The sequence below is a fragment of the Gallinula chloropus genome (genome assembly GCF_964237585.1).
Source record: "Gallinula chloropus genome assembly, contig: HAP1_SCAFFOLD_768, whole genome shotgun sequence".
Taxonomy (NCBI): Eukaryota; Metazoa; Chordata; class Aves; order Gruiformes; family Rallidae; genus Gallinula; species Gallinula chloropus.
Window position 1 is genome coordinate 1 of NW_028168069.1, and position 13,935 is coordinate 13,935.

The 13,935-nt window shown below is 65.3% G+C and overlaps 1 protein-coding gene across 1 annotated transcript; it reads right to left on the bottom strand.

Annotated features, from left to right (window-relative positions):
• Positions 1-1,283: 1,283 nt before the first annotated feature.
• On the bottom strand, positions 1,284-8,959 carry LOC311204838 (proteasome subunit beta type-6-like; the record flags this gene model as incomplete). Its single annotated transcript, XM_084281181.1, has 6 exons — positions 1,284-1,492; positions 2,346-2,490; positions 4,092-4,221; positions 5,425-5,556; positions 7,191-7,258; positions 8,855-8,959. 6 exons carry the CDS (start codon positions 8,957-8,959, stop codon positions 1,356-1,358), a joined length of 717 nt encoding a protein of 238 aa, XP_084137307.1. The 3' UTR covers positions 1,284-1,355.
• Positions 8,960-13,935: the final 4,976 nt, after the last annotated feature.

A 13,935-nucleotide genomic window follows, 5' to 3' on the forward strand; every position in this document is an offset into this window, starting at 1 on the left:
CTGATGCTTTTGGGGAGGGGGCACAGCCTCAACACCCCCTCCCTACCCCCCCCGCGGGGGGATGTGGTCGCGCCCTCGCCTCACCCCTCACAGCGGTATGGGAGGAGCCATTGCTCGGCCCGCGGGGGGGGTGGTGGTGTAAGGGGGGGGGGGGGGGGAGGGTGAATGGAGAGAATAGAGGGGGAGCCGGACGCTACCACAGCGCCCCCCCCCGGCGGCGCGCGCCCTTCCCGCCTTTCCCCTTCCCGCCTGAGCTCTGAGGCGAAAGGGCGGGAACGGGGGTAAGAGGGGGAGGGAGGGGAGGGGGTTTTTTGAGGGGTTTTGAGGGATTTTGAGGGGTTTTGAGTGGGGTTTTGAGGGATTTTGAGGGGTCTTGAGGGATTTTGAGGGGTCTTGAGGGGGTTTTGAGGGATTTTGAGGGGGTTTTGAGGGATTTTGAGGGATTTTGAGGGATTTTGAGGGGGGTTTTTGAGGGGTTTTGAGGGATTTTGAGGGGGGTTTTGAGGGGGTTTGAGGGGGGTTTTGAGGGGGTTTGAGGGGGGTTTTGAGGGGGTTTGAGGGGGGTTTTGAGTGGGGTTTTGAGGAGGGGTTTTGAGGGGGGGGTTTGAGGGGTTTGGAGGGGTTTTTGAGGGGTTTTGAAGGATTTTGAGGGATTTTGAGGGGTTTTGAGGGGGTTTGAGGGGGGGGTTGAGGGGGGTTTGAGGGATTTTGAGGGGTCTTGAGGGGTTTTGAGGGGGGGTTTTGAGGGGGTTTGAGGGGGTTTTGAGGGGGCTTTGAGAGGTTTTGAGGGTTTTTGTGAGGGTTTTTGAGGGGGGGTTTTGAGGGGGGTTTTGAGGGATTTTGAGGGGGTTTTCAGGGGTTTTGAGGGGGGTTTTGAGGGGTTTTGAGGGGGTTTTCAGGGGTTTTGAGGGGTTTTGAGGGGGTTTGAGGGGGGTTTTGAGGGGGGTTTTTGAAGGTGTTTGAGGGGTTTTGAGGGGGGGTTTTGAGGGGGGGTTTTCAGGGGTTTTGAGGGGGCTTTGAGAGGTTTTGAGGGATTTTGAGGGGGTTTTGAGGGATTTTGAGGGGGTTTTCAGGGGTTTTGAGGGGTTTTGGAGGGGTTTTGAGGGATTTGGAGGGGTTTTGAGGGGGGGTGAGGGGTTTTGAGGGAGGTTTTTGAGGGGTTTTGAGTGGGGTATTGAGGGGGTTTTCAGGGGGTTTTCAGGGGGTTTCAGGGGGGTTTGGGGGGTCTCAGGCCCTACAACACACAGGGAGAGGCCGGGATGGGGGGGGGGGGGGAAGCCGTTTATTGGCCGTTTGGTCACGGATTCCCCCCCCCCCCCGCTCCCTTCGCCTCAGCCCCCTTGTTCCCCCCCTCCTCAGGCTGGGGGGCCCCCATCTCCCCCAGGCAGGTCAGGGCCGGCCAGGACCGTGCGCTCGACCCCGTCCCGGGTGATGGCAGCCAGGCGGATCACACCCCCGCTGGAGCCGTCCCTCGCCATGGCCAGGGACAGGCCTGAGGAGGGGAGAGAGGGAGGGTCAGAGCCTGCAAAGGGACCCCCCCCATCGAAGCCCCCCTCACAAAGCCCTAAACCCCCCCCCAAAACACCCTGTGTCCCTCCAAAATCCCCCCTGGACCCCTAAATCCCCCCCAGACTCCCCCCCAAAACCTCCAGACCCCACAAATTCTCCCAGGACCCCCCAAAACCTCCCCCCAGACCCCCAAAACCCACCCAGGAACCCACCCCACAGCCCCCCCGTGTGCCCCCCTAAAACATCCTGTGTCCCTCCAAAATCCCCCCTGTACCCCTAAATCCTCCCACAGACACCCCCCCAGAACCTCCAGACCCCACAAATTCTCCCAGGACCCCCCAAAACCTCCCCCCAGACCCCCAAAACCCACCCAGGAACCCAAGCCCCCCCCCCCGTGTGACCCCCAAAATCCCCTGTGTACCCCTAAATCCCCCCACAGACCCCCTCCCAGAACCTCCAGACCCCACAAATTCTCCCAGGACCCCCCAAAACCTCCCCCCAGACCCCCAAAACCCACCCCGTGTGCCCCCTAAAACACCCTGTGTCCCTCCAAAATCCCCCCTGTACCCCTAAACCCTCCCACAGACCCCCCCCAAAACCTCCAGGCCCCACATATTCACCCAGGACCCCCCACAACCCCCCACCCCAGACCCCCAAAACCCACCCAGGAACCCAACTTCCCCCCCGTGTGCCCCCCAAAATCCCCTGTGTACCCCTAAATCCCCCCCCAGAACCTCCAGGCCCCACATATTCGCCCAGGACCCCCCAAAACCTCCCCCCAGACCCCCAAAACCCACCCAGGACCCCCCCTAGACCCCCCCAGCCCCGGGACCCACCGCGGGCCACGAACTCCTGGCACTGGGCGCGGGTCATGCCGGGCTGGAAGGCGGCGTCCAGGAAGCCGTAGATGTAGGAGCTGCCCGAGCCCCCCACGGCGAAGGGCTGGCGCAGGAGGAGCCCCCCCATGGGCACCACGTACACCTGGGGGGACAGCAGGCTGTGGGGCTGGGGGGGTCAGGGGGTGTGGGGCTGGGGGCTATGGGGTTGTGGCTGTTGGGGTCAGGCTGTGGGGCTGGGGGGGTCAGGGGGTGTGGGGCTAGGGGGGTCAGAGTAGGGGGGTTGGGGTACAGAAGGGCTGGGGATGTGGGGCTGGGGGCTATGGGGGGCTGGGGACTGGGGGGGTCAGGGTAGGGGGTTGGGGTACAGGAGGGCTGGGGGCTATGGGGTTGTGGCTGTTGGGGTCAGGGGTCAGGCTGTGGGGCTGGGGGCTGTGAAGCTGGGGGGCTATGGGGGTCAGGGGGTGTGGGGCTGGGGGGGTCAGAGTAGGGGGGTTGGGGTACAGAAGGGCTGGGGGCTATGGGGGTCAGGGGGTGTGGGGCTGTGGGGGTCAGGGGGTGTGGGGCTGGGGGCTATGGAGTTGTGGTTGTTGGGGTCAGGCTGTGGGGCTGGGGGGCTACGGGGGTCAGGGGATGTGGGGCTGGGGGCTACGGGGGTCAGGGTAGGGGGTTGGGGTTCAGGTGTGCTGGGTATGTGGGGCTGGGGGCTATGGGGTTGTGGCTGTTGGGGTCAGGCTGTGGGGCTATGGGGGTCAGGGTAGGGGGTTGGGGTACAGGAGGGTTGGCGGCTATGGGGTTGTGGCTGTTGGGGTCAGGCTGTGGGGCTGGGGGCTGTGGGGCTATGGGGGTCAGGGTAGGGGGTTGGGGTACAGGAGGGTTGGGGGCTATGGGGTTGTGGTTGTTGGGGTCAGGCTGTGGGGCTGGGGGCTATGGAGTTGTGGTTGTTGGGGTCAGGCTGTGGGGCTGGGGGGCTACGGGGGTCAGGGGATGTGGGGCTGGGGGCTACGGGGGTCAGGGTAGGGGGTTGGGGTTCAGGTGTGCTGGGTATGTGGGGCTGGAGGCTATGGGGTTGTGGCTGTTGGGGTCAGGCTGTGGGGCTATGGGGGTCAGGGTAGGGGGTTGGGGTACAGGAGGGTTGGCGGCTATGGGGTTGTGGCTGTTGGGGTCAGGCTGTGGGGCTGGGGGCTATGAGGGTCAGGGGATGTAGGGGGTCAGGGTAGGGGGTTGGGGGATATGGGGTTGTGGCTGTTGGGGTCAGGGGTCAGGTTGTGGGGCTGGGGGCTGTGAAGCTGGGTGGTTATGGGGGTCAGGGGGTGTGGGGGTCAGGGTAGGGGGCTGGGGATGTGGGGCTGGGGGCTATGGGGTTGTGGTTGTTGGGGTTAGGCTGTGGGGCTGGGGGCTATGAAGCTGGGGGGCTATGGGGGTCAGGGGATGTGGGGCTCTGTGGGTCAGGGGGTGTGGGGGTCAGGGTAGGGGGCTGGGGATGTGGGGCTGGGGGCTATGGGGTTATGGTTTTTGGGGTCAGGCTGTGGGGCTGGGGGCTATGGGGGTCAGGGGGTGTGGGGCTATGGGGCTGGGGGCTATAGGGAGATCAGGGTTGATATGGGGGGGGGGCTATGGGGCGATCAGCTGTGGGGTCAGGGGGTGCCCAGCTGTGGCAGTCTATGGGGCTGGGGGGGGTGGTCTCAGTGGGGCAGAGCTGTGGGGCAGCCCGGGGGGGGTCTCAGTGGGGCAGAGCCCCCCTACCTGCCCCCCGCGCCGGGGGTCCCACCCCGCCACGATGATGCCGGCGCTCAGCTCCTCGCGGTAGCGGTAGCAGCTCTGCTGGAACAGCCGGGCGGCCGTGCGCACGCGCGGCGGCTCTTCCAGCTCCACGCTGTGGGGCAGAGGTGTGGGGCAGGGTGTGGGGCAGGGATCCCACCCCACAGCCCACCCTGCCCCACAGCACCCTGCCCCACAGCATCCCACCCCCCCAGGGTGCTCTGCCCCATAGGATCCCACCCCCCACAGCACCCTGCCCCACAGCCCACCCTGCCCCACGGCATCCCACCCCACAGCACCCTGCCCCACGGCATCCCACCCCACAGCCCACCCTGCCCCACAGCACCCTGCCCCACAGCATCCCACCCTGCCCCACAGCACCCTGCCCCAGGGCATCCCACCCCGCCCAGCACCCTGCCCCCCACATCCCACCCTGCCCCCAGCACCCTGCCCCACAGTATCCCACCCTGCCCCAGTGTCCTGCCCCACGGCATCCCACCCCACAGCCCACCCTGCCCCACAGCATCCCACCCTGCCCCAGTGTCCTGCCCCACGGCATCCCACCCCACAGCCCACCCTGCCCCACAGCATCCCACCCTGCCCCACAGCACCCTACCCCATGCCATCCCACCCCCCACAGCACCCTGCCCCACATCCCACCCCACAGCACCCTGCCCCACATCTCACTCTGCCCCACAGCCCACCCTGCCCCACAGGATCCCACCCCCCAGCCCCCCCCCCGCCCCACAGCTCCCTGCCCCATGGCATCCCACCCCCCAGGGTGCTCTGCCCCACAGCATCCCACCCCCCCCCCAGCACCCTGCCCCACGACATCCAACCCCCCACATCTCACCCTGCCCCACGGCATCCCGCCCCCCACATCTCACCCTGCCCCATGGCATCCCGCCACCCCAGGGTGCTCTGCCCCACAGCATCCCACCCCACAGCACCCTGCCCCACAGCTCCCCACCCCCCCCAGCACCCTGCCCCACAGCACCCTGCCCCACAGCATCCCACCCCCCACATCCCACCCTGCCCCACAGCATCCCACCCCCCACAGCATCCCACCCCACACCCCACCCTGCCTCACAGCACCCTGCCCCACGGCATCCCACCCCACATCCCACCCCCCAGCACCCTACCCCACAGCACCCTGCCCCACGGCATCCCACCCCACATCCCACCCCCCAGCACCCTACCCCACAGCACCCTGCCCCACGGCACCCAACCCCACAGCTCCTTGCCCCCCACATCCCACCCTGCCCCACGGCATCCCACCCCACAGCCCCCTGCCCCCCAGCCCCCCAGCCCCCCGCACCTGTGGAAGGCCAGCTGATAGGCCACGGCGTCAGCCACGGCCTGCGTGTCGGCCGCGGAGCCCGAGCGGCAGCAGAAGATGCGGTCGTGGACGGGGGTCAGCTTGTCCGTCACCCGGTTGGCCACGTACGACCTGCGCTGACATCACCGCGGCGCCGCGCACGCGTCACCACGCGTCACCCCCCAGGTGGGTCACCCACAGCGCGGGGACAGCGCAGGGGGTGGGGGCGCCCAGGGATAGCCCATCACCCCCCCGCCTCCCGCCAGGCTTAGGGGTGACATCACCGCGGCGCCGCGCACGCGTCACCCCCCCCCAGGTGGGTCACCCACAGCGCGGGGACAGCGCAGGGGGTGGGGGCGCCCAGGGATAGCCCATCCCCCTCCCCCCCCCACTCCCGCCAGGCTTAGGGGTGACATCACCGCTGACATCACCGCGGCGCCGCGCACGCGTCACCATGCGCCCCACCCCTCCCCCCCAGGTGGGTCACCCACAGCGCGGGGTCAGCGCAGGGGGTGGGGGCGCCCAGGGATAGCCCATCCCCCCCCCCGCCAGGCTTCGGGGTGACATCACGCTGACGTCACACCAACGGGGTGGTGATGACATCATGGCGATGGCGGATAGTGTGACGTCACGGTGACATCACGGGTGAGGGCTGTGACACATCCCCCAACCTCCCTGTGACATCATCAGTGACGTCACAGTGGCGCCCCTCACCCGGTGGGGGTACAGTGACACCCCCACTGTGACCTCACCAACGACATCACAACGGCGCCCCTCACCCATTGGTGGTGCAGTGACACCCACCTGTGACATCACCGGTGATGTCACAGCAGTGCCCCTCACCCGGTGGCGGTGCAGTGACACCCCCTCCCACCCCGTGACGTCATCAGTGACGTCACAGCGCTGCCCCTCACCCGGTGGTGGTGCAGGGACACCCCCTCCCACCCCGTGACGTCATCAGTGACGTCACAGCGCTGCCCCTCACCCGGTGGCGGTGCAGTGACACCCCCTCCCGCCCCGTGATGTCATCAGTGACGTCACAGCGCCGCCCCTCACCCGGTGGTGGTGCAGTGACACCCCCTCCCACCCCGTGATGTCATCAGTGACGTCACAGCGCCGCCCCTCACCCGGTGGTGGTGCAGTGACACCCCCTCCCACCCCGTGATGTCATCAGTGACATCACAGCGCCGCCCCTCACCCGGTGGTGGTGCAGTGACACCCCCCACCCTCCTAATGACATCACCAGTGACGTCACAGCGTTGCCCCTCACCCGGCGGTGGTGCAGTGACCCTCCCCCCCGCCCCGTGATGTCATCAGTGACGTCACAGCGCCGCCCCTCACCCCGTGGTGGTGCAGTGACACCCCCCTCCTGCCCCGTGATGTCATCAGTGACGTCACAGCGGCGCCCCTCACCCGGTGGTGGTGCAGTGACCCTCCCTCCTGCCCCGTGATGTCATCAGTGACGTCACCGTGCCGCCCCTCACCCGGTGGTAGTGCAGTGACACCCCCTCCCACCCCGTGACGTCATCAGTGACGTCACAGCGCCGCCCCTCACCCGGTGGTGGTGCAGTGACACCCCCTCCCACCCCGTGACGTCATCAGTGACGTCACAGCGCCGCCCCTCACCCGGTGGTGGTGCAGTGACACCCTCCCACCCCATGACGTCATCAGTGACGTCACCGCGCCGCCCCTCACCCGGTGGTGGTGCAGGGACACCCCCTCCCACCCCGTGACGTCATCAGTGACGTCACCGCGCCGCCCCTCACCCGGTGGTGGTGCGCGAGTCGGCGCCGATGATGACGCCGCCGTCGAACTCCACGGCCATGATGGTGGTCTGGGGGGAGGGGGGGGAGGGGCTGCGATGAGGTCACGGCCACGGGCTGCCCCACACCCCCCACTCCTGCCCCATAACCGGACCCATGGGGGGGGACCCTGCCCCACATCCCCCCTTGTGCCCCATAACCGCCCCCCCTGCCCCATAAGCAGCCCCACACCCACCCCATGTGCCCCATAACCAACCCCACACCCCCCCATAACCAGCCCCACATCCCCCCCCGCCCCATAACCACCCCCCTGCCCCACACCCCCCACCCCATAACCGCCCCCCTTGCCCCATAACCAGCCCCACACACCCCCCCTATGCCCCATAACCGCCTCCCCTGCCCCATAACCAGCCCCACACACCCCCCCTATGCCCCATAACCAGCCCCCCTGCCCCACACACCCCCCTGTGCCCCATAACCAACCCCACACCCCCTCACCCCATAACCAACCCCACACCCCCTCACCCCATAACCAACCCCACATCCACCCCCCCATAACTCCCCCCCCGCCCCATAACCAACCCCCCCGTCCCGCCCCATAACCGGCCCCACACACCCGCCCACCGCCCCATAACCACCCCCGCCTTGTGCCCCATAACTGCCCCCCCTGCCCCATAACCGCCCCCCTGCCCCATAACCAGCCCCACACCCCCCTGCCCCATAACCGCCCCCCTGCCCCATAACCAACTCCCCCCCCCATAACCAGCCCCACATCCGCCTGCCCCATAACCAGCCCCGCACACCCTCACCCCATAACCAGCCCCACAGACCCCCCTTTCCCCATAACCAGCCCCACAGGCCCCCCCGCCCCATAACTGGCCCCACACCCCATAACCAACCACCCCCTCCGCCCCATAACCAGCCCCACACCCCCCACGCCCCCGCCCCATAACCGCCCCCCACCCCACAACCAACCCCACCCCCCCCATAACCAGCCCCACCCCCCCCCACCCCATAACCAGCCCCACAGCCCCCCCGCCCCATAACCAACCCCCCCGCCCCATAACCAGCGCCCCCCCCCCCAGCCCATAACCACCCCCCCCATAACCAGCCCCACCCCCCCCCACCCCATAACCAGCCCCACAGGCCCCCCCGCCCCATAACCAACCCCCCCGCCCCATAACCAGCGCCCCCCCCCCCAGCCCATAACCACCCCCCCCATAACCAGCCCCACCCCCCCCCACCCCATAACCAGCCCCACAGGCCCCCCCGCCCCATAACCAACCCCCCTACCCCATAACCAGCCCCCCCCCCATAACCAGCCCCCCCCCCCCCCATAACCAGCCCCACATCCCACCCCCCCATAACCGCCCCCCACCCCATAACCGGCCTCACACCCCCATAACCAGCCCCACACCCCCCACCGCCCCATAACCACCCCCCCCATCCCATAACCACCCCCCCCATCCCATAACCACCCCCCCCATCCCATAACCAACCCCCCACCCCCATAACCGGCCCAACACCCCCCAGCCCATAACCAACACCCCCCCCCCCACCCCATAACCAGCCCCACACCCCTCCCCCCGCCCCATAACCAGCCCCCCCCGCCCCATAACCAGCCCCCGCCCCAGCCCCAGCCCCAGCCCGGCCCGGGCCGCACTCACCCCGGTGCTGACGGGCGCCTCGGGCCAGTCCCGGTGCAGCCCCGCGGGGCCGGGCCCGGCCCAGGGCCGCTCCGCCGCCGCCGCCCGCACCGTCACGGCCGCCATGCTCTGCCCGCGCTTTACGGCACGGCGCGACGCCACGGCAGCGCGCTTTACGGCAGCGAGGGACAGAACACCCCCCCCCATGCAAGGGGCTGCCAATCAAGCGGCTGCGGCGGCCAATCAGCGGCGAGGGGCGGGGCCTGGGGACTGACCGCTGACCCAGGGTGAGTTCTGACCCCCCCAGTGCCTCCCAGTCAGTCCCAGTGCCCACCAGTAACGTCCCAGTGCTCCCCCAGTCCCTCCCAGTAACATCCCAGTGCCCCCAGTAATCCCCCAGTCCCTCCCAGTACCGCCCCAGTCCCTCCCAGTAACCCTCCAGTAAGTCCCAGTGACCCCAGTAATGTCCCAGTGCCCTCCCAGTCCCTCCCAGTAACCCTCCAGTAAGTCCCAGTGCCCCCAGTAATGTCCCAGTGCCCTCCCAGTCTTTCCCAGTAACCCTCCAGTAAGTCCCAGTGTCACCAGTCATGTCCCAGTGACCCCCCAGTCCCTCCCAGTAACATCCCAGTGCCCCCAGTAATGTCCCAGTCCATCCCAGTAACCCCCTCGTTCCTCCCAGTAACCCTCCAGTAAGTCCCAGTGCCCCCAGTCATGTCCCAGTGCCCCCACAGTCCCTCCCAGTAACATCCCAGTGCCCCTAGTAACTTCCCAGTACCCCCCAGTCTGTCCCAGTACCCCTGTCGTCACTCCCAGTAAACCGCAGTCCCTCCCAGTACCCCCCTCGTCCCTCCCAGTAACCCTCCAGTCAGTCCCAGTGCCCACAAGTAACGTCCCAGTGCCCCCCCAGTCCCTCCCAGTACCCCCCTTGTCCCTCCCAGTAACACTCCAGTAAGTCCCAGTGCCCACAGTCATGTCCCAGTACCCCCCCAGTCCCTCCCAGTAACCCCCCAGTAAGTAAGCCCCAGTGCCCCCAGTAATGTCCCAGTGCCCCCCCAGTCCCTCCCAGTAACCCTCCAGTAAGTCCCAGTGCCCACCAGTAACGTCCCAGTGCCCCCCAGTCCCTCCCAGTAACATCCCAGTGCCCCCAGTCATTTCCCAGTGCCCCCACAGTCCCTCCCAGTAACCCTCCAGTAAGTTCCAGTGCCCCCAGTAACGTCCCAGTGCCACCCCAGTCAGTCCCAGCAACCCTCCAGTAAGTCTCAGTGCCCCCAGTAACATCCCAGTGCCCCCCCAGTCAGTCCCAGTACTCCCCCAGTCCCTCCCAGTAACCCTCCAGTAAGTCCCAGTGCCCCCAGTAACGTCCCAGTGCCCCCCCAGTCCCTCCCAGTAACATCCCAGTGCCCCCAGTAATCCCCCAGTCCATCCCAGTAACCCCCTAGTCCCTCCCAGTAACCCTCCAGTAAGTCCCAGTGCCCCCAGTAACGTCCCAGTGCCCCCACAGTCCCTCCCAGTAACCCTCCAGTAAGTCCCAGTGCCCCCAGTAACGTCCCAGTGCCCCCCCAGTCCCTCCCAGTAACCCTCCAGTAAGTCCCAGTGCCCCCAGTAACGTCCCAGTGCCCCCCAAGTCCCTCCCAGTACCCCCCTTGTCCCTCCCAGTAAGTCCCACAGGGCTGGGTGTTGGGTCCAGTCCTGTTCAATATCTTCACTGATGACCCTGATGAGGGAGCAGCATCCACCCCTCGGATGGGGATCCTGGGGGGCATCAGGAGGAGTGTGGGCAGCAGGTGACAGGAGGGGATCCTCCCCCTCTGCTCTGCCCTGCTCAGGCCCCACCTGGAGTGTTGTGTCCAGTGCTGGGATCAACCAGCCAGGGATCTCCTGGAGAGAGTCCAGAGGAGGGACAGGGATGCTGAAGGGGCTGGAGCATCTCCCCTGGGAGGAGAGGCTGAGTGAGCTGGGGCTGTTCAGCCTGGAGAAGACTGAGGGGGGATCTAATTAATGTTCATCAATATCTTAAGCTTGGGATGCAGGGGGAATGGGCAGCCCCTTCTCAGTGTCTGTGGGGACAGGACAAGGGGTGATGGGCTCAAGCTGGAGCACAGGGAGTTCCACAGCACCATGGGGAAGGACTTTTCCCCAGTGAGGGTGAGGGAGCCCTGGGACAGGCTGCCCAGGGAGGTGGTGGAGTCTCCTTCTCTGGAGAGATTCCAGCCCTGACCTGACCCAGGGACCCTGCTTGGGCAGGGGGGGTTGGACCTGATGATCTCTCAAGGTCCCTTCCAACCCCTGGGATTCTGTGACTCTGTCCTAACTGTGTCTGACATCATTTTGGGGCTGTTCCAGTGTCCAGCTTTCAAGCTGCTAAACATCCAGCCATAAACCCACCCCCAAATAATCAAGGGCTGAAAGATGTTCCTGCCCTGAAACCTCACCAGGTAGCCCACCAGCAGCCCCAGTAACCTTTGGACTAAGGTCTGTCCTTACCAAGATACATCCTAAGAGTGACTGTTGTGATTTTTTCAGGCTCTACCAGCATCCAAATTCCAAACATCCAGCAATATCTCCTAAACAAAAAGGGAGAGAGAGCTGAGGAAAGTGCCTTGGGATGAAAACTCCCCAGGTAGCCAACTAGCAGCCCTAAGGCAGCCTTGGGGCTCAGGGATTTGCTTCCTAAGAGTGCCTGATGTCATTTTCAAACTCCAGCTTCAAAACTCCAGCAATAAATCCCCCTCCAAAAAAATATCTGAGGGCTGAAAGATGTTTCTGCCCTGAAAACCCAGCACACAGCCCACCAGCAGCCCCAGTATCCCTGTGGATAAGGATTTTCCTTCCCAAGGGAAGAGTTGCAACAGTGCCTGATGTTATTTTCCAGCCCTACCAGAGACCACCTTTGACCTTGGTGGGAGTGATGAAGAAGGTTGTGGTGTTAAACCTCTCCAGGTAGCCCCACAGCAGCCCCATTACCTTGGGGGGTCAGGGCTTTAGTAGCCATGGGAGTGGATCTGCTTCTTCCTGACCTCATTTTCCCAACTTTTAACAGTGTGTCCAGCTTGGAAACTGGTAAATATCCAGCAATATAACCCAAAATAAAAAGGGGTGAGGGCAGGGAAATGTTCCTGGCTTGAAACCTTCCCCAGGAAGCACACTGGCAGCCCCAGTAACTTTGGGGCTCAGGGTTTTCTTTGGCCCTAAAAGTAGAATCACAGAATCCCAGCCTGGTCTGGGTTGGGAGGGACCCCAAGGGTCCCAGAGCTCCAACCCCCCTGCCACAGGCAGGGACACCAATCTCAGTCCTGGAGCTACACAAACCTCCTCAAACCCAACCAAACCCCCTCCAAACCCCCCCAAACCCCCCTCAACCCCCCCCCAAAACCCCTCCAGACCCCCCCAAGCCCCCCCAAACCCCCCAAAACTCCCTCCAAACCCCCCCAAAACCCCCCAAACCCCTCTCCAAACCTCCCTAAACCGACCCAAAACCCCCTCAAACTCACCAAAACCCCTCAACCCCCCCCAAACCCCTTCAAACCCCCCCAAACGCCCTCCAACCCCCCCTCAACGCCCCTCCCAACCCCCCCAAATCCCCCCCAAACCCCCCAATACCCCCTCAACCCCCCCAAATCCCCTCCAACCCCCCCTCAAACTCCCCCAAACTCCCCCAAACCCCCTCAAACCCCCTCAAACCCCCTCCAAACACCCCCTGACCCCCCCAGGCCCCCCTCAAACCCCCCCAACCCCCTCCAACCCCCCCTCAAACTCCCCCAAACCCCCTCAAACCCCCCCAAACCCCCTCCAAACACCCCCTGACCCCCCCAGGCCCCCCAAAACCCCCTTTGACCCCCCAACCCCCCCCAAACCCCCCTCAAACCTTCAAACCCCACCAAACACCCCTCAAGCCCCCTCCCAACCCCCCCCAAATCCCCCAAACCCCCCCAAGCCCCCCCAACCCCCTCCACACCCCCCCAAATTCCCCAAATCTCCCCAAACTCCCCCCAAATCCCCTCCAAAGGCCCCCCGACCCCACCAAACTCCCCCAAACCCCCTCCAAACCTCCCTCAACCCCCCCAAAATCCCCTCCAAACTCCCCCCAAATTCCCCAGATCTCCCCAAACTCCCCGCAAATCCCATCCAAACCCCCCCTGACCCCCCCAAACCCTCCTCAAACCCCCTCCCATCCCCCCCAAACCCCCTCCTGCAGGCTGAGCGCCCCGGGGTGCGCGTCCAGGGCTTCGGGGGGGGCCCCCCAAAACCACCACGGCCACCTGACCCCCCCCCACCCCAGCTGCACCATACAATGGTCTGGGTTGGGAGGGACCCCAAGGCTCCCAGAGCTCCAACCCCCTGCCCATCCAACCTGGCCTTGGACACCCCCAGGGATGGGGCACCCACCCCCCTCTCTGGGCAGCTGATCCCATCCCCATCTCCATCCCCATCTCATTTCCATCCCAATCCCCATCTCATCCCCATCCCCATCCCATCCCTATCCCCATCTCATCCCCATCCCCATCTCCAGCCCCATCCCCATCCCCATCTCCATCCCCATCTCATTTCCATCCCAATCCCAATCTCATCCCCATCTCATCCCCATCCCCATCCCCATCCCCATCCCCATCTCATCCCCATCTCATCCCCATCTCATCCCCATCTCATCCCCATCCCCATCCCCATCTCATCCCCATCTCATCCCCATCTCATCCCCATCCCATCCCCATCTCATCCCCATCCCATCCCCATCCCCATCTCATCCCCATCTCATCCCCATCTCATCCCCATCCCATCCCCATCCCCATCCCCATCCCCATCCCCATCCCCATCTCATCCCCATCTCATCCCCATCTCATCCCCATCCCATCCCCATCCCCATCTCATCCCCATCTCATCCCCATCTCATCCCCATCCCCATCCCCATCCAATCCCCATCCCATCTTATCCCCCCTCCCCATCCCATCTCCATCCCCATCCCATCTCCATCCCCATCCCAATCCCAGAATCCCAGCCTGGTCTGGGTTGGGAGGGACCCCAAGGATCCCAGAGCTCCAACCCCCTGCCACAGGCAGGGACACCAACCTCCAGCCCTGGAGCTACACAAGGTTGCCCAGGGCCCC